Source organism: Falco punctatus, assembly GCF_963210335.1.
Source record: "Falco punctatus genome assembly, chromosome: 3".
In the NCBI taxonomy this organism is placed as follows: domain Eukaryota; kingdom Metazoa; phylum Chordata; class Aves; order Falconiformes; family Falconidae; genus Falco; species Falco punctatus.
The window spans coordinates 607,314-632,191 of record NC_137582.1 but is presented as its reverse complement, the minus strand read 5'-3'; the positions used below and the strand labels follow the sequence as shown (position 1 = coordinate 632,191).

The 24,878-nt window shown below is 58.8% G+C and overlaps 1 protein-coding gene across 1 annotated transcript; it reads left to right on the top strand.

Moving 5' to 3' along the window:
* Positions 1-2,414: 2,414 nt before the first annotated feature.
* LOC308060222 (uncharacterized protein) lies at positions 2,415-24,644 on the top strand (the record flags this gene model as incomplete). Its single annotated transcript, XM_080378689.1, has 3 exons — positions 2,415-4,389; positions 21,619-23,909; positions 24,638-24,644. Exons 2-3 carry the CDS (start codon positions 22,018-22,020, stop codon positions 24,642-24,644), a joined length of 1,899 nt encoding a protein of 632 aa, XP_080234815.1. The 5' UTR covers positions 2,415-4,389; positions 21,619-22,017.
* Positions 24,645-24,878: the final 234 nt, after the last annotated feature.

Genomic DNA, 24,878 nt, shown 5'->3' with positions numbered 1-24,878 from the left:
ATTCAGCCCGCTCTGCCAGTGACGATGTTCCTCCTCCTTGCCGAGGATGTCAAGATCGAGCCGCTGAACTACAGGTGGCTGTCACGAGCCACTTCCTTCCCATGGCACGTGGTGCAGAGCTGTGTGCAAGAGACCATACTCTTGCACTCTTTCCAACTGAGGAACAGGCAGCGCCTCGCCTTCGCCTTCAAGGACATTGGCGTTCTGTCCTTCACCGACAACGTCCTGTGCATGCGATTCTATTGCGACTGCGTCACAGGGCTGGAGAGCAAGGCCAGCTGGATTGCGCCGCTCAACGCTGCGAGTTGCTCAGGCTTTGAGGGTGATGCAGTGACTTTGGGAAGCCTCTTGAAGGGTGAGCAACCCGATGGTCGTTGGGCAGCCTGCACGTGGCAGGCCAGTCCGACACCTTTCCACGTGCTCGCCCACGCTGAGTTCTCCATTGGAAAAGAAGTTTTATTCTGAGCTTCTGAGTTCTTGCCCTACAGAAAGACTGGCAGCGTTACTGCGCAGTCTCAGTGTTTGCCGTGCAGCTTCTCCAGAGCAGAGCAAGGGCTCATGTTCACGGCGGAAGATTTGGAGGAGGGGTTTGAGAAGTGGCTTCCTTTTGGAGCAGGAGACAGGTCTGCTTCCTTTGGGAGCCAAGAGCAAAGTGCCTTGGAAACCTTCTAGCAGCTCTGTGTCACTTTACAGAGGCTGTGGATGCCCGGTGCAGCTGTCTCCGGTGGAGCAACCAACACTTGGGGGATGCAGGCTGCTCCTGCGCACGCCTTCCCCAGGTGAGTGCGTTTCCTCTGCAGCCCTCGACTGACCGAGCGGGCGGATTCCCAGCTCCTGATCAGGAGTGCGCCTTGCCGGGGCTTGGCATTGCGCGTTGAGTCTGGGAGGGAGCCTGACCTGAAGGGGCTGGTTTCTGGTTAACTTACGATGAGCTGGGGTTACGCGTGTGTTCTCCTGGAGTGGCCGGGCAGCGTCACTGCGTTTCTCATGCCCAGCCGGCCCGTCACTCCCATCAGAGAGAGCCAGCTGCACACAGGGAGGGCTTTAAGCTACGCCGTCTGGTGTCGGGGGGAGATTGCTAATAAACCCCATGCGTGGCTGCATGGCCACAAGGAAAAGAGGTGCCATGCCTCACACGAGAGTCGTGAGGATTAGTGCTGGGAAGCTGCAAGAGGGTAGGGGTCACCCTTCTTCAAGCCTGTGTCATCATTTCCTGCCCAGGTTTCGCTTTACGGTGGTCAGCAGAGCAGTGGCCAAGGCTTTGTCCGCCTGGGCCAAGAAGGCTGCAGCAAAGTCCAGGCTCAGACAAGGTATGGGGACAGGTCTCTGCTGCCCAGCTGAGGCCCTGCCCCGCGCTGGGTGACCACAGCTCCGTCAAAAGGCACTCCCCGGGGGGCTGCTCTGCTGAGTTTCCTCCTTTGCCAGGTGCAGAGGCGCATCCTGGCAAGCTGCTGCAGAGACGGAGGAAGCTTTCCCTTCCTGCACTGCCAAGTCAGGGGCCAGGCACAAGACAGAAAGACTTGGGCAAGAAGACTTCTGAGAGGTGAGACCCTGGTGGGCAGGAATGCAAGGGATCCTGCACCCGTGGAGGAGAGACATCCCCTCCGGACACTCCAGCTGCAGGGACGTTCCCTGACACGTGCCGCATGGCTCTTATGTGCTTGTTTCCCCTGTTGTGGGCCCCTCACTGGGGAAGGTGGTGGATGCTGAGTGCACCCCACGTCCCTGTGGTTCCCTTAGGCAAGAGCTGAGGTGCAGTCCTCCCCCGTCCATCTGAGGGGGCTCAGGGAAGGCTCCCCGCTGCCAGCAGAAATGGCCCCACCTCGCGTGCTGCTTCTGCCAGCCTGGGGAGCTTTGGTACCAGGCGAAAGTGGGAGAGCAAACTGCCCCGTGCTCATGCCGACTGCTCCTGGTGCCTCTTGGCAGTGCACTCCCCCCACGTCCAGGCAGCTCCCCCAGGATGAAGGAGGCAGGCAAGGCAGGCAGGCAGGAGCCGGCTTCTCCAGCCAAACCCACCTCTACACTCCCATCCTCAGACGACTGCCAGAAAGCGCTGCAGGTGCGTGCCTTGCTGTAGCTACCGTGCTGCTGGGGACTCGGCAAAAGCCTCTTTGTGCAGAGCCAGCCTGAAAGGACCCCTGGACGTGCGCTCCTTGTCAGCTGTCTGTCACCTCCTTCAGATCTTCCTTGCCCCCTGCATTGTCACAAAACACTTTCTCCTGGCCCAGGGGCTATGGGAGATGCCCAAGTCCTTTCTCGGCTGTTCACAGTGGAGGGCTTTGGTCGCAGCTGTGTTTGCCAGGAGCCTAGAATGACCCCAGAGCCCCCGATCTGTTAGGGGCAAAGCCCTGCCAACCGACCAGCTGAGGCAAGGGGTGGCAACACGGGTCAGACCCGAAGGACACCCATTCCAGGCGCTGAGACTAATCCTGCCTTCTGCTGCCTTGCCATCCCCTCCAGGAGGTCTGGCAGCTGCCTGCAGAGTGGGAGCAAGTGAGGCCCAAGTGGCAAGAGCAGCTCGAGCAAGCAAAGGCAGAGTGGGCGGCGTGGGGAGCCTGGTCTGCGGGGAAGGACCGACAGCAACCCCAGGTACGGGCAGCGACTGACACCGCTGAGAGCAGCAGCGACCCTCTCCTTCGGGGCACCCAGGGCGGCAGGTCTCCAGAGCGGGGGAGCAGGACAGACATCCGGCTGCAGGGCAGGGGTTTGCCTGCTCATGCTCGTGAGGGAGAGAGTGGCAGCAGGATGCAAGCGACAAAATCGGCCGTGATAAGAGGCACGCAGTGCTGGGTCTCCCGGCTGCCAGGTCCTGCTGCAGGCTCCTTTCAAGAGGTCCTCTGGGAAACAGCACCTGTGGTTGCCGTCTGCTTTGCTGAGAGCGTCTGCTCCTTGGCAGGCACTCGGCACTGGAGGCACTTGGACTCCCCACCCTCCAGCCCAGCCCAGGAGAAAGGCAGTCAAGGAGAGGTGGAGAAAGGCTCCAACCCCTCTCCCAGCCGAGCAGAAGAGAGCAGCAACCTCTAGGCCTGGGGGAAACCTGCATTAGGGAGGAAATAGGCATTTCCTCCTCCCCTTAAGCTTTGAGTGGTGTTCTGTAGAAGGAAGAGAGTTGCCTTATTGCCCCAGGATGGGGTAGGGGAGCCCGGAGGCAGCGGTGCCTGAGCCTGGGACAGGGTTCTCCAGCCTGGAGGCCAAAGCTGTTGGTGGGACTCTTCCCTCCAGCCTCCCGCCTGGTCTCTGCAGGGGGCAGGGGACCCGTGCTGGGGCAGCAAACACTGCTGTGAAGCCTAAAGATGTCCCCAGGAGCTGCTCCCAGCTCTGCCTGGGAGCTGCTGCTGTCAGATTCACCCACTAGCAAGCAATTCCTGGTCCGGGAGTGACAACTGCAGGGAGGAGAACAAGTCTGGGTGCCTAATATCAAGGTCTCCAACATCAGCTGAGCAGCGTTTATTTTAGTGGGTTTTTTTGTTCTCCCCAGCAGTTTCCATTGTGCCCCAAAGCCACTTTCTGTCAGAAAAGGTGCAGGCATGTGCATGAGACACAGGTGTTTCTCTGTGTTGTAACTGGGAACAAAGGCAGCTTTTCTTTTCGTTCCAGCTCGAAAGGGAGCACAGACCGTCAGCCCCAGGGAGGCAGCCCTGCTCCCTCGTCCTGGCTGTGGGTGTGAGCCCTTGCCCGCTCCACCTCTGGAGGAAAGGCACTGAAGAAGAGCAGCCTGGGAGGGACCTCCCAGAGCCGGCTGGGGAGAGGGCTGGTCACCCCGCGGCCCATGGCGACTGCGGGGAGCAGCTCAGCGTGGCCAGTGGCCTCTGGGCACAGGCCTGCGGGCCTCCCCTGCGTTGCTGTAGGCGGGCACCGGAGCGTCCCCAGGCCTGGGCGCCCTGTGTGGGAGCCATGCCTGGGGACAAGGCCCCGGGCGGTGGCACCCAGAGCTGCTGCACGCACACAGGACTGAGCTCTGCAGAGGCTGCTGGCACCGGGGGGATGGGGCAGGTTCGGCCTCGGGCCTGCTGGGGCCTCTGTGAGGGGCAAGCAGGGCTGCCCCACACCGGGCACAGCCGGTTCCAGCCAGCCCCAGCCAGTCCCCGCCAGGCTCCACAGCATTGCCAGGGCTTTGTGATGCAGGCGGCGCACTGTGCCCAGAGGTCATTGTGATGCGGGTCCCCACAGTGACCCCGTGGGTATTTAAGGAGCCAGAGCCCTGGGGTGCCCACTCCCAGGAGAGCCACTCCCTCAGGAGGCAGCATCTCCCCTGGGTGACCATGGCCGGTCGTCGGCAGGCGCTGCCGAAGATTCCCACGGATGAGGAGGCAAACGCCCACCCCCGGCCCATCAGCAGGCTGCCGGGCCTGCAGACCCGGCACCAGCTGAGGGACGGGGCAGGACGGGGTGCCAGGGCCAGCCTTGCCGCCACTGTGGGGGCCGCTGTGCCAAGGCAGCCGCCTCCCTTCCTTGACGACTCCTCCCGCCCGCAGATGGGCCACAGGCGGCCGCTGGCAGTGCCGCAGGACAGCCAGGGACAGGCTTTGTCCCCCCATGGGAACAGGCTGCCACCGCTCCCCTGCCCACAGAGCTCGCAGGCCGCTGGGAGCCAACGCGCACAGGTAGGGAGCCCGAGGGAGCCCGGGACAAACGTCTTCCCGAGTCCAGGAGCTGCCGACAGGCAGGCGGGAGCTGCAGGAGGGGACGGGAGGGCCCGGTCACATAGCAAGCTGAGCCCCCCAAGCCGTGCCTGCAGGCAGCCCGGGCATGCTGGGGATGCTCCCAGGAGTCACTGTGGGCCATGGCCGGAGCAGTGCGCTCCCCAGCCAGCTCTGGGAGCCCAGCGGCAACTCCCTGTGGGGCCGAGTGCTGCCCTGGGGGCTGGCAGGGGAGCCGGCACAGGGGCTTTTCCAGCTGGGACACGGGGGCACGGGCGAAGGGCCACAGTCACGCAGCCTCTCTCCTCGCCTTCTCTTGCAGACGGACAGCCCAGCATGCAGGGTGGCAGTGCCCTCCGTCAGGGTGAGGCGCGAGGAGACAGCCCGTCTGCCAGCAAGGCAGGCAGCAGCACCACAGAAGGTGCACGCAGCTCGGGCACCAGGAGCTGCCAGCACTGGCTGCAAGCTCCCGCCTCTGCCAGCAGCAGCCTCTGCAGCTTCTGCCCAGGGCAGGGGAAAGGCCAGCAGCACTGCAACCAGCAGACACCGACAGCTTGTCCCATCTACTCGGGGCATCCCTGGTGAGCAGGGGAAAGCCACCAGTGTGCAGAGCAGGAGGCATGCCCCACACAGCCCTGCAGCCAATGCCACAGCTGGGAAGGAGACAAAGAGGTACCTTTTGAGTAAGGACCCGGACAAGGTTTTCACTGGGAGCCACCGACCCAGCCAGCAGGCAGCGGCACAGTGGCACTGGGAACACAGGCTGGGTGCGGCGAAGATGGCAAGATCAGAGGAGGCCCGGGTGGCCCACAGTGGCAAGGCCCCTGCAGGTCAGCACGTGCCTGATGCTCATGCACGTAAAAGCACTGGTGCTGCTGGCAGGGTTTCTGTGCCAGCTTCCCTGGGCAGGAGGGATGTGGCTTCAGGGCAGCAGGGACAAGTGGAAGAGCGCGATCTGAAAACACAGGTGACGCTCACCAAAACCAAGTGCAAAGGCAAATCGCTGCGGGAGCACCACAAGGCTCTTCAGGAGCATGTGGCCATCCCATCAGTGAAGACGGAGGATCAGAAAGCCCAGCACAGCAGGACAGGCAGTCATGCAAGCGCAGCGGCTCGTGTCCCCAAGAAGAACTGGGCAAGGGCAGCAAGGCCACGGAACAGCCCAGGGTCCCTGCCAAAGGAAAAAGACTGGAGAGAAGACAATGAGCTGCCCCAAGAAGAGGGCATCACCATTCACAGCATCTGGGTCAACCCCTCATTCCTGGAGCTCTTCCAGGACCCCCACGCTGTTCCCCAGGATGGGCCCTGCTGGCTGAGCAGTGTAGGCAGAGGGGCAGCAGCAGACACAGCTAGAGACCTGCAGAGCATGTCCCCTATCCCAGAGGAACCCATGGATGCTGAGCCAGCAGCTGTTTCTCTGGCAACCGCTCCTGAGGAAGAGGGGCACTGTGCACCTCTAACTCTCATAGGAAAAGAGGTGGCAAAGGCACAGGAATCTCCTCTCCTCAGTGAGCAGCCCACAGCAGCCCAGGCAGAGAGCCAGGCGGCTGCTCCACACAGCCCCGCAGCCTACAACATGGCTCTGCAGGACACAGACCAGTGTAAAATGAGTGGGGTCCTGAACGAGGCTGTGGCTGCGATCCAGGGACTCGGTCAGCAACTGGCAGAACACTGGGACCCAGCACAAACCATGCATGTGGTGATGGCACCGAGACCACCTTCAGCAACTCAGGACAGCGAGTCTTCCTTGCCTGGAAAGCCTCCAGGAGAGCCCAGCACAGCCTCTCTCGTGCAAGAGGAATGTGAGGATGGAGAACACATGGCCTCTGCCATGTCTGGAGACCATCAAGGAGAGCCCAGCACAGCCTCTCTCGTGCAAGAGGAATGTGAGGATGGAGAACACATGGCCTCTGCCATGTCTGGAGACCATCAAGGAGAGCCCAGCACAGCCTCTCTCGTGCAAGAGGAATGTGAGGATGGAGAACACATGGCCTCTGCCGTGTCTGGAGACCATCAAGGAGAGCCCAGCACAGCCTCTCTTGTGCAAGAGGAATGTGAGGATGGAGAACACATGGCCTCTGCCGTGTCTGGAGACCATCAAGGAGAGCCCAGCACAGCCTCTCTTGTGCAAGAGGAATGTGAGGATGGGGAACACATGGCTTCTGCCATGTCTGGAGACCATCAAGGAGAGCCCAGCACAGCCTCTCTTGTGCAAGAGGAATGTGAGGATGGAGAACACACGGCTTCTGCCATGTCTGGAGACCATCAAGGAGAGCCCAGCACAGCCATTTTCTCCCCAGCAGCGCACGAGGAAGATCTGGCTTCATTGCTGCCTCAGATCTCTCTGGATGATGCTGCCGCACCCCACCTTGACCGAGCAGGGGAAGATGAAACAGATTCCACGTGGTCTCCCTTGTCCTGGGACTCTTGGCACCAGGTGAGCCAGGGGCGCGTGACCAGCACTGAGCACCACGAGCTACTGCAGGCAGGTGCAGTGTCCAGGCCATGTGCAGCAGGGAGATGGCTGGTGCTGTCCGTGTCAGCCCGCTGACATCCCCTCCATCCCCTGCCTGTGCTCTTGCTCTCCACGTGCAAGTGGCCTCCCAGCACAGAGGTGATACACAGCCCTCCTCTGGCTGCAGGGACCATAAACCTAACCAACCTGACACACGGCACTGCGTAGTCTACCACTAAAGCGTGTCCCTAAGCGCCTGTCTTTCCCCGGTAGCCAATAACGGATGCTTAGATCTCCTTTGGCTGTTAATGTTTTTATAGGATGCGCCAGGGCACTCAGCCCTAGAGGAGGACAAGCGGGAAGACGACAGTGGCAAAGAGCTGTGCCAAGGGGAAGACATCGCCACCCACAGCATTATGGCCAGCCCCTCATTCCTGGAGCTGTTCCAGGACCCCCGTGGTGGTTTCCAGGTGGGGCAGCCAGCCCCTGAGCAGAGCGATAACACGTGGCCCTGCTCCAAGGCCAGGGATGAGCCCGAGGATGAGCCAGGTACATCCCCGAGTGTAGCGCTGGCCCGGCAAGGGAAGGCTTAGCCCAGCCGTCCCGGCAATGTGCACCCAGGCCAAAGCAGAAGGACTGCGTGCATGGGGGCTGGCCGTTCCCTGGCCACCACTCCCTGGGGAAAGCTCTCGGTGGCGGGGAGCAGGCAGGATCTTGCCCGGTACCTGCCCAGCCCCCTGCCTACACTTGTCTTCCTTCCACAGGCGTGGCTGCCCTCCCGCATGCCCCAGCTCGACGGCGACGGCCCTCCCTCTTCCGCAGGGCACTCAGGGCTCTGCGCAAGGCGTTCTGCCCTTCTTGCATCAGGCCACAGCAAGAGCAGCAGCGCCGTGCTGGCAAAGGGGTCCCCAGAGATGGCAGCTGGCCCTGATCCTGTGCGGTACCCAGAGGCTGTGGCACAGGGAGGCACGCGAGGCATGGGTGCATGGACGGCGCCCAACACGTTCAGCTGCCATGAGGACATTGTGGGGCCAGACTCTGCTCCACCCTGGACACGTTCTGAGAGCAATAAAAGCTGAGCACGTTCCCCCAGTGGCTGTCTGTGCCTGGTCCATCCTGGGAGAAAGACGTGTGCAGGCAAGGCCCATGCCGGCAGGCAGAGCTGGAGAGCCCCTGTGCTCCTTCTTCTCCATGCCAAGCAGAGCCCACGCCTTGGGCCTCTGCCCGTGCCTCTGGCGCTCCAGCTGCTGACCAGCTGGGGCCTCTGCTGCCCTTGCTCCCAGGGCCTGTTATTGGAGTCAACCTCTGTCCTCAGGGTGTCCTGGCACTTGCTCGGGAGAGCCCTGGGCTGGTGCTGGCAGCAAGCCGGCACTCTGGCCTGAACTTGCCTCTAGCTGACTTCCAGGTGCCTCTCTGCCATTCAGACCGAGGACTTTGACCATTTCCTTTGCATCGTAAACCTGGTCTGGTTTAACTAATGCTTGCGCTGCACCACCCCGCAGCACCCTGGTCTCACGAGGAACCTGCCCATGGCAGGGGGGCGTAGGAGCACCTACATGAGCCACTTGTTTTTAAAGCCCTCCGTTTTTAAGACCTGGTCCTGAGAGTAGCTGTTTTGGTGAGAAAAGCCAGACCTTAGGTGGTTTAGCTGTTGGCCAGACGTCTGGGGGCTCCGTCTGAGTTGGTTCTTGACATTTTGACATATTAGCAGGGCAGCAGGACCATGCTACGAACGAAATGAGGTGCACAACAAACCTCTCAGAATAAACTGAAATAGGTTTCTACAGACGTTTGAAACAGAAATAGGGAAGATTGGATAAAGATGGGGAGGAAGACTGATGAGGATACTTGAACATTGCTTCCTGAGGAAGCAAAGCTCATAGTAAACTGTTACGTGTATGTGCATTTATGTCTTTGTCTCAGGCGTCTTTCCACTTGTGCATTTCCCTGACCTTTGGTTGTTCTTAGAAGAGAATCAGTTCTGGAGGAGAGTGCTTCAAACTTCTTTCTGTAACACTGGGACCCAGGAAGTGCCTCGGTGGCACCCCTAGCTGTGACGAGAAAAGGATTTTCCTTCCGTGGAGCCTTTCCTTCACTGTGGCTGTTTAGAACATGAGGAGGCATGGGAGACCTTCCAGGGTGCCTGCTAGCTGAAATGATTCTAGCGTTCTGTGGGCGATGTAGCCACACCTTTCTCTGTCCTCCTTTATGGAGAACATCTGGCGTGAACCTTGGGTGGTAATGGGTGTCATTTTGATTCTCTTTTGAAATGTAATTTTTCACAGTTGAAACTCCAAAACGCTCTAGTGATTACACGCATGCATGCAGTTGGGCATCCTTTTCCTTCCCTGAGAGAAGCCTAGAAAAACCTCAAGCGTGTGGTGTAGCTGAGAGTTGCAACGTGTAAGAAACCAGGCAAGGAAGCTCTTTCTGACATCAAGGACCAAGCGGGCTGACAGTTTCCCCCCTTCTCGCTTGGCCCTGGAGTTTCCAACCGTGGCACCGCATGCCTTGCGGCACCATTTTCTGTGTTGGCTGCCTGAGGCAATGGAACAGCTGAATTCAGAGGGATCCTGTGCCCAGGGCTATGAGGCCTCCTGCCGGGCCTCGCCCCCCCCTCACAGTGCAGCCAGGAGCTGCTCTCAGGTGAGCGTCCCCTGTGCCTGACGGTAGGCATGAGGAACAGAGTTGGCTGCTTTGGGAAGAGCCCTGTCAGAGCGGCCATGGCCCAGAGGAGGTGACTTTTCGACGGAGGGGACCTGCAGGCTGTGCTGGGCCGTGGCGGGAGGCCCACCCGATGCCACACAAGCTGGGGCTCCCAGCAGCTGAGCCCTGGTGGCACTGGCTGTCCTGTCCTCCGCTCCCTCTGAGGGTGACCTCAAACAGCAGCAGCTGCAGAGATGCTTGGCAGAACCTGAGCGCCTTTCCCACCGCGGTGGTAAAGAGCCAGCCCTGCTGGGGCCGGGGGGGCTGTTGGGGACAGACCGTGGGGCCGGGGGAGAGATTTCAGGGACGGACCGGGGGGTGGGGGGAAGGAGTCTCTAGCAGGCCTGGGGGGGCGGGGGGGGGGGGGGGGATGGATTTAGTGACGGACCGAGGGGGTCGGGGGAGGCCTGTAGGTAGTGAGAGGGGGGTTCCAGGGAGGGTTTTAGGGGCTGACGGGGGGCAGGGGAACGATTTTAGGGACAGAGTGGAGGGGGGGGCTGTGGGAAGGAGTGTAGGGCATGACCGGCAGGGGCTGGGGAGAAATAGTGACGGGAGAAAGTGTGGGGTCGGGGGAAAGGAGTCTAGGAATGGCCATGAGGGTCTGGGGGGAAGGGCTTTAGGGACAGGACGGGAGTGAGGGGAAGGATGTTAGGGCCAGACTGGGGGCAAGTGGAATCACTGCAGGGCCCGACGGAGGGGGGTGGTTGGGGTGTTGAGGAAGGTTCTCAGGGTGGGATGGGGGTACAGGGGGAAGGTTGTGGGGGCAAAGGAGGGGGGTGGGGGAAGGATTGTATAGATGGACTGCTGGGGTTGGGGGCACAGGGGAAATAGTTTGGGGACAGTCCGAGAGGCACGGGGGAGGATTTTAGAAATGAGCTGGGGTGCGGGGTGGGGGGTGGCTTGAGGGAAGAAATTGGGAATGGGATGGGGGCAATGGGGAGGCTTTTAGGCCTGACTGGGGTGCTGGATGGAAGGGTTTGAGGGACAGCCATGGTATGTAGGGGAAGGTTTTGATGGCACTGTATAGATAGCACTGTATATACCTTTCTGTCCAAGGAATCTGTTCAGGGAAGGTTGCTGGCTCAGCAACGGGACCAGATGTCTAAACTCCCCAGTTTCCAAGCTCTAATACCGTGTTTGGCTCTATGTGAAAGAAATCTAGGCACAAAGTTTAGCTAAGCTACCTCTCTAAAGTTGTTGGAAGTGATGAACAAAGGGATGACTGATCTGGGGAGTCAGCCTTGGGAAGGGCACGGAACAAAGAGCGGATGGGGAAAAGAACTTCATTCTCTTGAGTGATGCACAAAAAAGCCTCTGAGCGGGGAAGTTCTGGCCACAAGAGGAGACAAGTCGGTAGAGTGTGCGTGTGTGATGCACTATGAGCGTGCAAGTACTCTGCTGTATGTAATGCGGACCCTCGAGTAACTTGGTGAGCGTGCTCAGAGGTGACACTCCCCCGTGCTCCCAGCGCTGCCATAAAGAATGCCTGCCTTCTGAAACTTCACATCAGGTCTGAGAGGGTTTTTCACCGTGACCGCCTTTACGGTATCATTTTCTGGTGACCCAGGTGAGACTCTGCTCTTGAGCGTCGGTGGAGCTGTGAATCGCAGCAATTCCAGCCGGCACTGAGGGACTCTTGGGGAAGACCTCTGATTCCCGGACCAACGACTCCAAAGCAACGTTCCCCTGGTAAGATGTCAGGCATTCCTTGTGGTCTGGGATACCTGCCCCTAAGCAGAGGCAAAAGCCCTGCTGGGCTGGGTTATTGAGGGCTCTCCTGGAATCAATGTCTCTGGTAAAATTTCTGCCTGACATACTCGAGTATATTAATGGGGGGTGTGTGTGTGTCTAGTAGAGTGCACTCTGAACATCTGAAAATACTTCTATACATGTATATGATAAAGTGTTCAGGATGCTAAAAGAAAGTGGGCCCCGGTCAGTGTACACGGCCGTGGTATTTTACAGCAGTCTCCACTGGGATGTGTTTTGGGACACTGGGAAGAATTAAGGGGTAGTTCTGAGGGAAATGTAACTAAAAGCACCCTAGTGCAATACTGTACTCAGGGGTGGTCTCTGTAGAAACTGGGCGATGGGGGAAAATGGCAGTTTGCATTATTGTACGATGTTACAGCTGATGTTGTTTTGAAGGCAAGAAAGGAAAAGGGACAGAGTTTGGTATGCTGATCTTTTTCCACTGTAAAGACCCATTCTGAATGGCAAAACCAGCGTGGTATAAATTTACCTCCCTGAGATCCTTTTCTTTTGGCTTTGGAAAAGGATAAGAAGAGGTTGTTGAAAAGGGTCTGCTCTGCTTGTAGTATCAGACAGAGGCGTTTAAAATTGTAATGACTACAAGAAAGAAGGAGGTTTAGAGACGACGGTTTGGAGTTAATGGTTGGAGCCCAGCAGAGACTGGGAGAGAGTTCTGATGCTGATACTAGTGATATGAGCAGGGTAAGAGAAAGTGGTGGCAGGCGAGCTGACGAGGCTGGTGGCAGGGAAAGTGGCTGTGAAGAGGGAGAGCGATTTAGTGGGGCAGAAGGTTTTAGCCCAGCCGCAGGGTGGGAGCGGGCCAAACCAGGGGAAGTGACACAGGCTCCCCTGCGCCAGGCTGTGGGAAATGAAGGACCCATTACGGTGACGGTCCCGTTTTCTGTAACAGAGTTGAAGAATTGCAAAGCAACCGCAGGAAATTACCGAGACGACCCTGAGAAGGCGGCTGGTGTTTTTGAAATAATGATGGCTAAAACACAGGATGATCCAGAGTGTAAGGATATAGGGGCAATACTGCAGGTTTTGTTTGATAGTAGGGAGAAGGAGATGATTTGTCAAGCCGCTAGAATACATGTGGAAGCCGAGGTTAAAACAGGAACTGTGGAGCATCATTTCCCCTCCGTTGGTCCAAACTGGGACCTGCCTGTTAACAGACCCAGGCAGCTTTGGACTCGGTATCAGAAAGGGATTATATTTGGCATTCAAAATGCTGTGGCTAAGGCAATAACCATGTCCGAATGGTACGAGGCTAGGCACGATAGCCAAGAGCCCCCCACAGGACTGCAGAACAGAATGAAGGAGGTAGCCCGCAACTCTACAAGTGCTGACCCTGCATCTTAAGAGGGATGAGATCAATTGGCCCCTCTATTGGTGGGCCAATCCTGGGATGGTATTAGAAGAAAGTTACAGAAGTTACAAGGAAGTGATTGCTCGAGATAGGGGAAAGCTGTTGGATGTTGCTTGGATTGCAGATCGTCATAGAGAGAGTCGAAAGGGAAGAGTAAATTGTTGCTTGTTGGCGGTATCAGAGTAAAATGGTAGGGTGAGGGCAAGGGCCTGAGGATGGGGCAGAGCCCGAGAGGGGGACTCCGGCCCAGCCCTCGGTTGGCTGATAATCAGTGTGCACAGTGCAAAAGGGATGGGCGTTCAGAAGAAGACCGTCTGCTTAAGGATTGGAGCCCCTCTGCCCCCTTGCTCCCAGTAAGCGAGGAATGAGGGGGAGCGGAGGAGTCTCTCCCCAGAGGAGCCTCTCGTTAAAGCGGAGCTGGGAAGTGAAGAAGTTGAGCTTTGGGCAGATCCTGGGGCTACTTCCTCTGTTCAGAAGACTTTAGAGGGGAACTAAGCAGTAAGGATATAAGCATTGCTGGTATGGCAGGGACCCATGAAACTTGGCCATTTTTGAAACCCTTAGCAGTGAAGCTGGGAAAACAGTGGGTTCCTCATCAGTTTTTATATTAGCCAAATTTTCCCAAAGCATTGTTTGGGGAGAGATCTACTCCAAAAAATTGGAAGCAGAAATCTGATTTTAAAACGAGGAAATAGAAATCTTAATTCCAGAAACTGTTTGTGTCGAGAGGCAGCAGCTTTGTTGTTACAGGCTATGCTGCCTTGAAAGGGGAAAGATACGCCCGGAGGTCAGAGATGCTGTGATTCCTATTGTACGAGCCGGAGAGGTTCCTGGAAAACCCCACAGGTCAAAACCTGTGAGGATTGACTTAAAGCCTGGATCATCCCCGCTGAGAAGGAAACAGTATCGCCTGAAGCTGGAAGCTAGGAATGGGTCGGTAGCGATAATTCAGAAATTCTTGAAGTACAACCTGTTGGTGGGGTGTGCGTTGAAATCCAGCACCCCTGTTTTGCCAGTGAAAAAGGCCAAGGGTCAAGATTGCCGATTGGTGCAGGATTTAAGAGCAACAAATCACATACCTCAAGGTATTTATCCTGTAGTAGCACATCCATACAGATATGAAACCACCCTTACAGGGGAACAGGGATGGTGTACAGGTTTTGATGTGAAGGATGCCTTTTTCTGTGTTCCCCGGGGCACTGACAGTCAGAAGCCTTTTGCTTGTGAATGCGCAAACCCAGAAACGGGAAGGAAAATGCAATACACTTAGGCGGTTGTACCACAAGGCTTTCAAAATATCCCGACAATCTTTGGGAATCAGTTGGCAAAGCAGTTTGACATTTGGAGAACAGAAAATGATCAGGGAAGAGTTCTGCGATCATAGGATGATATTGTGGTTGCGGCAGGGACTTGGGAGCTGTGTCTTTCCCTGACGATAAGCCTTCTAAATGTCTTGGGAACTAGTGGATATGGAATTATCGAGGAGTCACTTCCACGTTTGGGGTTTGAAGTGCTGGAAGGCCAGAGACAGTTGGGATCCCAACAGAAGGAGGCTATTCGCTGCCTCGCGGAGCCTCAGGCTCTCAAGGAACTACGAGGATTTCTCGGGGTGGTCGGATGGTGTGGGCTTTGGGGAGGCAATTGTGTTTTATTTGTGAAAGCTCAGTACGAGCTACCGAAAACCTCCTGCCATGGGTCTATTGGCGGGACAGAGGAGGGTAAAGCCACTTTCAAGCGTCTGAAGAAAAGTGAGCTCTGGTGGAGGCCCCCGCGTGGGGATTACCTGATGTGACAAAGACCTGTGCACTTTTTAAGCGTGAGGGAAAAGGTATTGCCTTTGGAGTTCTGGCGCATTGTTTAGGGCCTCAGGGGCGGGCTGTAGCTTACTCCTGCAAAGAGCTGGATGAGGTGAGCTCAGGATGGCCTGGATGCCTTAAAGCAGGAGCAGCACCTGTGCTACTGATGCAGGAGGCCCCTAAGTTCACCATGGGGCAGAAGGTGACCGTCCATGTACCACCCATGGTCGTCACGGCACTAGAAGAAAAAGGAGGACATTGGTTGGCCCCTAGCATAATGTTAAGCTATCACGTGTCATGTGGGGAGGGGGTCCTCCCATTTTGGGATGGGGGGTCTGTTTCTGGGCCTCCGTTTCCTTGACAGTGCAGATCTGAGGGCTGCCCTGCTGCTAAGGACTTCCATCGAGGGGGAGCTTCTGCGTGATAACTGAGAATGACCTGCTGGAGGGTCCCCTTGGGGGGATCCTGATGTCCCAGGAGTGCTCTGCGGAGGGTCCTTCTGCTTCCAAGATGTCCCTAATGTCACTAGGGTGTCCCTGGGAGGGTCCTAATGTCCCCGGGAGTGTCCCTGGTGTCCCAGGGATGTCTCCAGGGATGTCCTAGTGTTCTCAGGTGTCCCTATAGGCATTCGGGTGCCCCAGTGTGTCCTGTGGGGGTCCTGGTGTCCCAGGGGGAGTTCCTAATGCCCCTGCAGTTTCCCTGGTTGCAGGTCATGTGTTTCCAGGGGGGTCCTGTATGTCCCAGTGTTGTCGCTGGGGTGGTCCTGGTATCCCCAGGCCGTTCTACATGTCCCAGTGGTGTGTCAGTGGGTCCTTGTGTATCACAATGTGTCCCTGGTGGGGGTCATTAATGTCGCAGCGGTGTCCCTGGAGGCGTCCTGATGTCCCCAGTCCATTCTAGCTGTCCCAGTGGTGTCTGTCAGGGGGTGCATGTGACCTAATATGTCCTTCTGGGAGTCCTTAACGTTCTAGTGGTTAAGGTTCTAGGGATGTCCCTGATGTCCTAATGGTGTCCCGGGGGTGGTGGTGGTGTCCTGGTGTCCCAGCGCGTCCCTGGGGCGTTGTGGGGTGTCCCTGGGGGTGGTCCTGGTGTCCCCAGGGAGGTGAGTGGGTAGTCTGTTATGTCCCGGGGCGGGGTTCCTGGGGAATTCCTAGTGTCACAGGGGTGTCCCTGGAGGGGTCCTGATGTCCTAAAGGCTATTCTAATGATGTCCCAGTGGTGTCTCCCAGTATGTCCTTGTGTTGCAAGGTGTCCCTGTGGGGGTCCTTGATGTCCTTGTGGTGTCACTGGGGCAGTCGTGCTGTCCCTGATGTCCCAGGGATGTCCCCAGGAGTGTCCTTGTGTCCCCAGTATGTCCCTTGTGCGTTTCTGGTCCTGTGAGGGTCCTGGTGTCCTGGGAGGAGTCCTTAATGCCCCTGCATTGTCCCTGGGGTAGGGCTTGTGTTAAAGGGGGGTCCTTAATGTCCCAGTGCTGTCCCTGGAGGGGTCCTGGTGTCCCCGGGGAAGGTGAGGGGGTGGTCCCTGATGTCCCAGGGGGCGTCCCTGGGAAATTCCTAATGTCACAGTGGTGTCCCTGGAGGGGTCCAGATATTACCAGGCCATTCTATATATCGCCGTGGTGTCTCCCCGTGTGTTCTTGTGTCCCAGTGTGTCCCGGTGGGTGTCTTTAATGTCCCAGTGACATCCCTTTGGGAGTCCTGGTGTCCCCCCAGAAGTCCCTAACGTCATAATATTGTCCCTGCCTGTGTCCTGGTGTCCCCAGTGTGTCCCTGGAGAGTTCCTGTTTCCCTGGGGATGTCCTCAGTGACCACAACCTCTCCTGCCTGATCTCTGCCTGCCCTCACCCTCGCTGCACTCTGTGACCGAGACCCGCAGCCGCTGAAAAGCTCACCCTCACCCAGCCCGATGGCCAAGGCCGAGAAAGGTGAAGCGCTGCTGCTCCTCCCGCGGGGGATTCACAGCGGGCCTCTCTCAGGGAGTCCCACAGCTGCTCTCCTGCTCTTGCTTCGTGGTCAACCAGGAGCGAAAGCATGCCCAGATCTAGTCTGAGAAAGCATTTGGCACGTGATAGAGTTTCGCTCTTCCCTGTGGTCAGCCTTTGTGCCGTTTTCCTGGGCAGGGGTCCTGGTCACAGGACTCGGGACCTTTGCTACGGTCCAAGAGCGATTCCAAGGTGAGGAAGAGGTGTACGCGGTTTGAAGACCTGTCTCCCAGCTGGACATTGGTGAGTTATCTCTGCGGGAGCTCGCGTTCCTCACAGAGGTTATTCCTGGTGAGAAGGCAACGGCCGCCCTCCGCTTTCCCGCGCCCTGTTTGGGACTGGGGTGCATGCTCTCTGCCCTTCAGAAAGGGCGCAGAGAAATGAGGACTTCGGAATTTCTCTGGAGAGAATTCCCTCCAAAGTTAGGCGGACAGCTTGAGCTCCTCCCAAGGTAACCACTCCCCAAGAGCCGTTTCCTTAAACGACCTTTTCTCTGGCATTTTGTTTCTAATTTTACATAGAAATTCAGCCCGCTCTGCCAGTGACGATGTTCCTCCTCCTTGCCGAGGATGTCAAGATCGAGCCGCTGAACTACAGGTGGCTGTCACGAGCCACTTCCTTCCCATGGCACGTGGTGCAGAGCTGTGTGCAAGAGACCATACTCTTGCACTCTTTCCAACTGAGGAACAGGCAGCGCCTCGCCTTCGCCTTCAAGGACATTGGCGTTCTGTCCTTCACCGACAACGTCCTGTGCATGCGATTCTATTGCGACTGCGTCACAGGGCTGGAGAGCAAGGCCAGCTGGATGGCGCCGCTCAACGCTGCGAGTTGCTCAGGCTTTGAGGGTGATGCAGTGACTTTGGGAAGCCTCTTGAAGGGTGAGCAACCCGATGGTCGTTGGGCAGCCTGCACGTGGCAGGCCAGTCCGACACCTTTCCACGTGCTCGCCCACGCTGAGTTCTCCATTGGAAAAGAAGTTTTATTCTGAGCTTCTGAGTTCTTGCCCTACAGAAAGACTGGCAGCGTTACTGCACAGTCTCAGTGTTTGCCGTGCAGCTTCTCCAGAGCAGAGCAAGGGCTCATGTTCACGGCGGAAGATTTGGAGGAGGGGTTTGAGAAGTGGCTTCCTTTTGGAGCAGGAGACAGGTCTGCTTCCTTTGGGAGCCAAGAGCAAAGTGCCTTGGAAACCTTCTAGCAGCTCTGTGTCACTTTACAGAGGCTGTGGATGCCCGGTGCAGCTGTCTCCGGTGGAGCAACCAGCACTTGGGGGATGCAGGCTGCTCCTGCGCACGCCTTCCCCAGGTGAGTGCGTTTCCTCTGCAGCCCTCGACTGACCGAGCGGGCGGATTCCCAGCTCCTGATCAGGAGTGCGCCTTGCTGGGGCTTGGCATTGCGCGTTGAGTCTGGGAGGGGGCCTGACCTGAAGGGGCTGGTTTCTGGTTAACTTACGATGAGCTGGGGTTACGCGTGTGTTCTCCTGGAGTGGCCGGGCAGCATCACTGCGTTTCTCATGCCCAGCCGGCCCGTCACTCCCATCAGAGAGAGCCAGCTGCACACAGGGAGGGCTTTAAGCTACGCCGTCTGGTGTCGGGGGGAGATTGCTAATAAAACCCATGCGTGGCTGCATGGCCACAAGGAAAAGAGGTGCCATGCCTCACACGAGAGTCGTGAGGATTAGTGCTGGGAAGCTGCAAGAGGGTAGGGGTCACCCTTCTTCAAGCCTGTGTCATCATTTCCTGCCCAGGTTTCGCTTTACGGTGGTCAGCAGAGCAGTGGCCAAGGCTTTGTCCGCCTGGGCCAAGAAGGCTGCAGCAAAGTCCAGGCTCAGACAAGGTATGGGAACAGGTCTCTGCTGCCCAGCTGAGGCCCTGCCCCGTGCTGGGTGACCACAGCTCCGTCAAAAGGCACTCCCCAGGGGGCTGTTCTGCTGAGTTTCCTCCTTTGCCAGGTGCAGAGGCGCATCCTGGCAAGCTGCTGCAGAGACGGAGGAAGCTTTCCCTTCCTGCACTGCCAAGTCAGGGGCCAGGCACAAGACAGAAAGACTTGGGCAAGAAGACTTCTGAGAGGTGAGACCCTGGTGGGCAGGGATGCAAGGGATCCTGCACCCGTGGAGGAGAGACATCCCCTCCGGACACTCCAGCTGCAGGGACGCGGCAAGGTCCCTGACACGTGCCGCATGGCTCTTATGTGCTTGTTTCCCCTGTTGTGGGCCCCTCACTGGGGAAGGTGGTGGATGCTGAGTGCACCCCACGTCCCTGTGGTTCCCTTAGGCAAGAGCTGAGGTGCAGTCCTCCCCCGTCCATCTGAGGGGGTTCAGGGAAGGCTCCCCGCTGCCAGCAGAAATGGCCCCACCTCGCGTGCTGCTTCTGCCAGCCTGGGGAGCTTTGGTACCAGGCGAAAGTGGGAGAGCAAACTGCCCCGTGCTCATGCTGACTGCTCCTGGTGCCTCTTTGCAGTGCACTCCCCCCACGTCCAGGCAGCTCCCCCAGGATGAAGGAGGCAGGCAAGGCAGGCAGGCAGGAGCCGGCTTCTCCAGCCAAACCCACCTCTACACTCCCATCCTCAGACGACTGCCAGAAAGCGCTGCAGGTGCGTGCCTTGCTGTAGCTACCGTGCTGCTGGGGACTCGGCAAAAGCCTCTTTGTGCAGAGCCAGCCTGAAAGGACCCCTGGACGTGCGCTCCTTGTCAGCTGTCTGTCACCTCCTTCAGATCTTCCTTGCCCCCTGCATTGTCACAAAACACTTTCTCCTGGCCCAGGGGCTATGGGAGATGCCCAAGTCCTTTCTCGGCTGTTCACAGTGGAGGGCTTTGGTCGCAGCTGTGTTTGCCAGGAGCCTAGAATGACCCTAGAGCCCCCGATCTGTTAGGGGCAAAGCCCTGCCAACCGACCAGCTGAGGCAAGGGGCGGCAACACGGGTCAGACCCGAAGGACACCCATTCCAGGCGCTGAGACTAATCCTGCCTTCTGCTGCCTTGCCATCCCCTCCAGGAGGTCTGGCAGCTGCCTGCAGAGTGGGAGCAAGTGAGGCCCAAGTGGCAAGAGCAGCTCGAGCAAGCAAAGGCAGAGTGGGCGGCGTGGGGAGCCTGGTCTGTGGGGAAGGACCGACAGCAACCCCAGGTACGGGCAGCGATTGACACCGCTGAGAGCAGCAGCGACCCTCTCCTTCGGGGCACCCAGGGCGGCAGGTCTCCAGAGCGGGGGAGCAGGACAGACATCCGGCTGCAGGGCAGGGGTTTGCCTGCTCATGCTCGTGAGGGAGAGAGTGGCAGCAGGATGCAAGCGACAAAATCGGCCGTGATAAGAGGCACGCAGTGCTGGGTCTCCCGGCTGCCAGGTCCTGCTGCAGGCTCCTTTCAAGAGGTCCTCTGGGAAACAGCACCTGTGGTTGCCGTCTGCTTTGCTGAGAGCGTCTGCTCCTTGGCAGGCACTCGGCACTGGAGGCACTTGGACTCCCCACCCTCCAGCCCAGCCCAGGAGAAAGGCAGTCAAGGAGAGGTGGAGAAAGGCTCCAACCCCTCTCCCAGCCGAGCAGAAGAGAGCAGCAACCTCTAGGCCTGGGGGAAACCTGCATTAGGGAGGAAATAGGCATTTCCTCCTCCCCTTAAGCTTTGAGTGGTGTTCTGTAGAAGGAAGAGAGTTGCCTTATTGCCCCAGGATGGGGTAGGGGAGCCCGGAGGCAGCGGTGCCTGAGCCTGGGACAGGGTTCTCCAGCCTGGAGGCCAAAGCTGTTGGTGGGACTCTTCCCTCCAGCCTCCCGCCTGGTCTCTGCAGGGGGCAGGGGACCCGTGCTGGGGCAGCAAACACTGCTGTGAAGCCTAAAGATGTCCCCAGGAGCTGCTCCCAGCTCTGCCTGGGAGCTGCTGCTGTCAGATTCACCCACTAGCAAGCAATTCCTGGTCCGGGAGTGACAACTGCAGGGAGGAGAACAAGTCTGGGTGCCTAATATCAAGGTCTCCAACATCAGCTGAGCAGCGTTTATTTTAGTGGGTTTTTTTGTTCTCCCCAGCAGTTTCCATTGTGCCCCAAAGCCACTTTCTGTCAGAAAAGGTGCAGGCATGTGCATGAGACACAGGTGTTTCTCTGTGTTGTAACTGGGAACAAAGGCAGCTTTTCTTTTCGTTCCAGCTCGAAAGGGAGCACAGACCGTCAGCCCCAGGGAGGCAGCCCTGCTCCCTCGTCCTGGCTGTGGGTGTGAGCCCTTGCCCGCTCCACCTCTGGAGGAAAGGCACTGAAGAAGAGCAGCCTGGGAGGGACCTCCCAGAGCCGGCTGGGGAGAGGGCTGGTCACCCCGCGGCCCATGGCGACTGCGGGGAGCAGCTCAGCGTGGCCAGTGGCCTCTGGGCACAGGCCTGCGGGCCTCCCCTGCGTTGCTGTAGGCGGGCACCGGAGCGTCCCCAGGCCTGGGCGCCCTGTGTGGGAGCCATGCCTGGGGACAAGGCCCCGGGCGGTGGCACCCAGAGCTGCTGCACGCACACAGGACTGAGCTCTGCAGAGGCTGCTGGCACCGGGGGGATGGGGCAGGTTCGGCCTCGGGCCTGCTGGGGCCTCTGTGAGGGGCAAGCAGGGCTGCCCCACACCGGGCACAGCCGGTTCCAGCCAGCCCCAGCCAGTCCCCGCCAGGCTCCACAGCATTGCCAGGGCTTTGTGATGCAGGCGGCGCACTGTGCCCAGAGGTCATTGTGATGCGGGTCCCCACAGTGACCCCGTGGGTATTTAAGGAGCCAGAGCCCTGGGGTGCCCACTCCCAGGAGAGCCACTCCCTCAGGAGGCAGCATCTCCCCTGGGTGACCATGGCCGGTCGTCGGCAGGCGCTGCCGAAGATTCCCACGGATGAGGAGGCAAACGCCCACCTCCGGCCCATCAGCAGGCTGCCGGGCCTGCAGACCCGGCACCAGCTGAGGGACGGGGCAGGACGAGGAGGCCGGTGGTGGGACGGGGCCACGCGGAGCTGCCTTGGTGCCAGGGCCAGCCTTGCCGCCACTGTGGGGGCTGCTGTGCCAAGGCAGCTGCCTCCCTTCCTTGACGACTCCTCCTGCCCGCAGATGGGCCACAGGCGGCCGCTGGCAGTGCCGCAGGACAGCCAGGGACAGGCTTTGTCCCCCCATGGGAACAGGCTGCCACCGCTCCCCTGCCCACAGAGCTCTCAGGCCGCTGGGAGCCAACGCGCACAGGTAGGGAGCCCGAGGGAGCCTGGGACAAACGTCTTCCCAAGTCCAGGAGCTGCCGACAGGCAGGCGGGAGCTGCAGGAGGGGACGGGAGGGCCCGGTCACATAGCAAGCTGAGCCCCCCAAGCCGTGCCTGCAGGCAGCCCGGGCATGCTGGGGATGCTCCCAGGAGTCACTGTGGGCCATGGCCGGAGCAGTGCGCTCCCCAGCCAGCTCTGGGAGCCCAGCGGCAACTCCCTGTGGGGCCGAGTGCTGCCCTGGGGGCTGGCAGGGGAGCCGGCACAGGGGCTTTTCCAGCTGGGACACGGGGGCACGGGCGAAGGGCCACAGTCACGCAGCCTCTCTCCTCGCCTTCTCTTGCAGACGGACAGCCCAGCATGCAGGGTGGCAGTGCCCTCCGTCAGGGTGAGGCGCGAGGAGACAGCCCGTCTGCCAGCAAGGCAGGCAGCAGCACCACAGAAGGTGCACGCAGCTCGGGCACCAGGAGCTGCCAGCACTGGCTGCAAGCTCCCGCCTCTGCCAGCAGCAGCCTCTGCAGCTTCTGCCCAGGGCAGGGGAAAGGCCAGCAGCACTGCAACCAGCAGACACCGACAGCTTGTCCCATCTACTCGGGGCATCCCTGGTGAGCAGGGGAAAGCCACCAGTGTGCAGAGCAGGAGGCATGCCCCACACAGCCCTGCAGCCAATGCCACAGCTGGGAAGGAGACAAAGAGGTACCTTTTGAGTAAGGACCCGGACAAGGTTTTCACTGGGAGCCACCGACCCAGCCAGCAGACAGCGGCACAGTGGCACTGGGAACACAGGCTGGGTGCAGCGACGATGGCAAGATCAGAGGAGGCCCGGGTGGCCCACAGTGGCAAGGCCTCTGCAGGTCAGCACGTGCCTGATGCTCATGCACGTAAAAGCACTGGTGCTGCTGGCAGGGTTTCTGTGCCAGCTTCCCTGGGCAGGAGGGATGTGGCTTCAGGGCAGCAGGGACAAGTGGAAGAGCGCGATCTGAAAACACAGGTGACGCTCACCAAAACCAAGTGCAAAGGCAAATCGCTGCGGGAGCACCACAAGGCTCTTCAGGAGCATGTGGCCATCCCATCAGTGAAGACGGAGGATCAGAAAGCCCAGCACAGCAGGACAGGCAGTCATGCAAGCGCAGCGGCTCGTGTCCCCAAGAAGAACTGGGCAAGGGCAGCAAGGCCACGGAACAGCCCAGGGTCCCTGCCAAAGGAAAAAGACTGGAGAGAAGACAATGAGCTGCCCCAAGAAGAGGGCATCACCATTCACAGCATCTGGGTCAACCCCTCATTCCTGGAGCTCTTCCAGGACCCCCACGCTGTTCCCCAGGATGGGCCCTGCTGGCTGAGCAGTGTAGGCAGAGGGGCAGCAGCAGACACAGCTAGAGACCTGCAGAGCATGTCCCCTATCCCAGAGGAACCCATGGATGCTGAGCCAGCAGCTGTTTCCCTGGCAACTGCTCCTGAGGAAGAGGGGCACTGTGCACCTCTAACTCTCATAGGAAAAGAGGTGGCAAAGGCACAGGAATCTCCTCTCCTCAGTGAGCAGCCCACAGCAGCCCAGGCAGAGAGCCAGGCAGCTGCCCCACACAGCCCCGCAGCCTGCGCTGCACCTCTGCAGGACACAGACCAGTGTAAAATGAGTGGGGTCCTGAACGAGGCTGTGGCTGCGATCCAGGGACTCGGTCAGCAACTGGCAGAACACTGGGACCCAGCACAAACCATGCATGTGGTGATGGCACCAAGACCACCTTCAGCAACTCAGGACAGCGAGTCTTCCTTGCCTGGAAAGCCTCCAGGAGAGCCCAGCACAGCCTCTCTCGTGCAAGAGGAATGTGAGGATGGAGAACACATGGCCTCTGCCATGTCTGGAGACCATCAAGGAGAGCCCAGCACAGCCTCTCTCGTGCAAGAGGAATGTGAGGATGGAGAACACATGGCCTCTGCCATGTCTGGAGACCATCAAGGAGAGCCCAGCACAGCCTCTCTCGTGCAAGAGGAATGTGAGGATGGAGAACACATGGCCTCTGCCATGTCTGGAGACCATCAAGGAGAGCCCAGCACAGCCTCTCTTGTGCAAGAGGAATGTGAGGATGGAGAACACATGGCCTCTGCCGTGTCTGGAGACCATCAAGGAGAGCCCAGCACAGCCTCTCTTGTGCAAGAGGAATGTGAGGATGGGGAACACATGGCTTCTGCCATGTCTGGAGACCATCAAGGAGAGCCCAGCACAGCCTCTCTTGTGCAAGAGGAATGTGAGGATGGAGAACACACGGCTTCTGCCATGTCTGGAGACCATCAAGGAGAGCCCAGCACAGCCATTTTCTCCCCAGCAGCGCACGAGGAAGATCTGGCTTCATTGCTGCCTCAGATCTCTCTGGATGATGCTGCCGCACCCCACCTTGACCGAGCAGGGGAAGATGAAACAGATTCCACGTGGTCTCCCTTGTCCTGGGACTCTTGGCACCAGGTGAGCCAGGGGCGCGTGACCAGCACTGAGCACCACGAGCTACTGCAGGCAGGTGCAGTGTCCAGGCCATGTGCAGCAGGGAGATGGCTGGTGCTGTCCGTGTCAGCCCGCTGACATCCCCTCCATCCCCTGCCTGTGCTCTTGCTCTCCACGTGCAAGTGGCCTCCCAGCACAGAGGTGATACACAGCCCTCCTCTGGCTGCAGGGACCATAAACCTAACCAACCTGACACACGGCACTGCGTAGTCTACCCCTAAAGCATGTCCCTAAGCCCCTGCGTTTCCCCCGGTAGCCAATAACGGATGCTTACATCTCCTTTGGCTGTTAATGTTTTTATAGGATGCGCCAGGGTTCATGTCTGAGGAGGACAATTGGGAAGATGACGATGATAAAGAGCTGTCCCAAGATAAGAACATCATCAACCACAGCATCTGGGTCAACCCCTCATTCCTGGAGTTCTTCCAGGACCCCCACGCTGTTCCCCAGGATGGACCCTGCTGGCTGAGCAGTGTAGGCAGAGGGGCAGCAGAAGA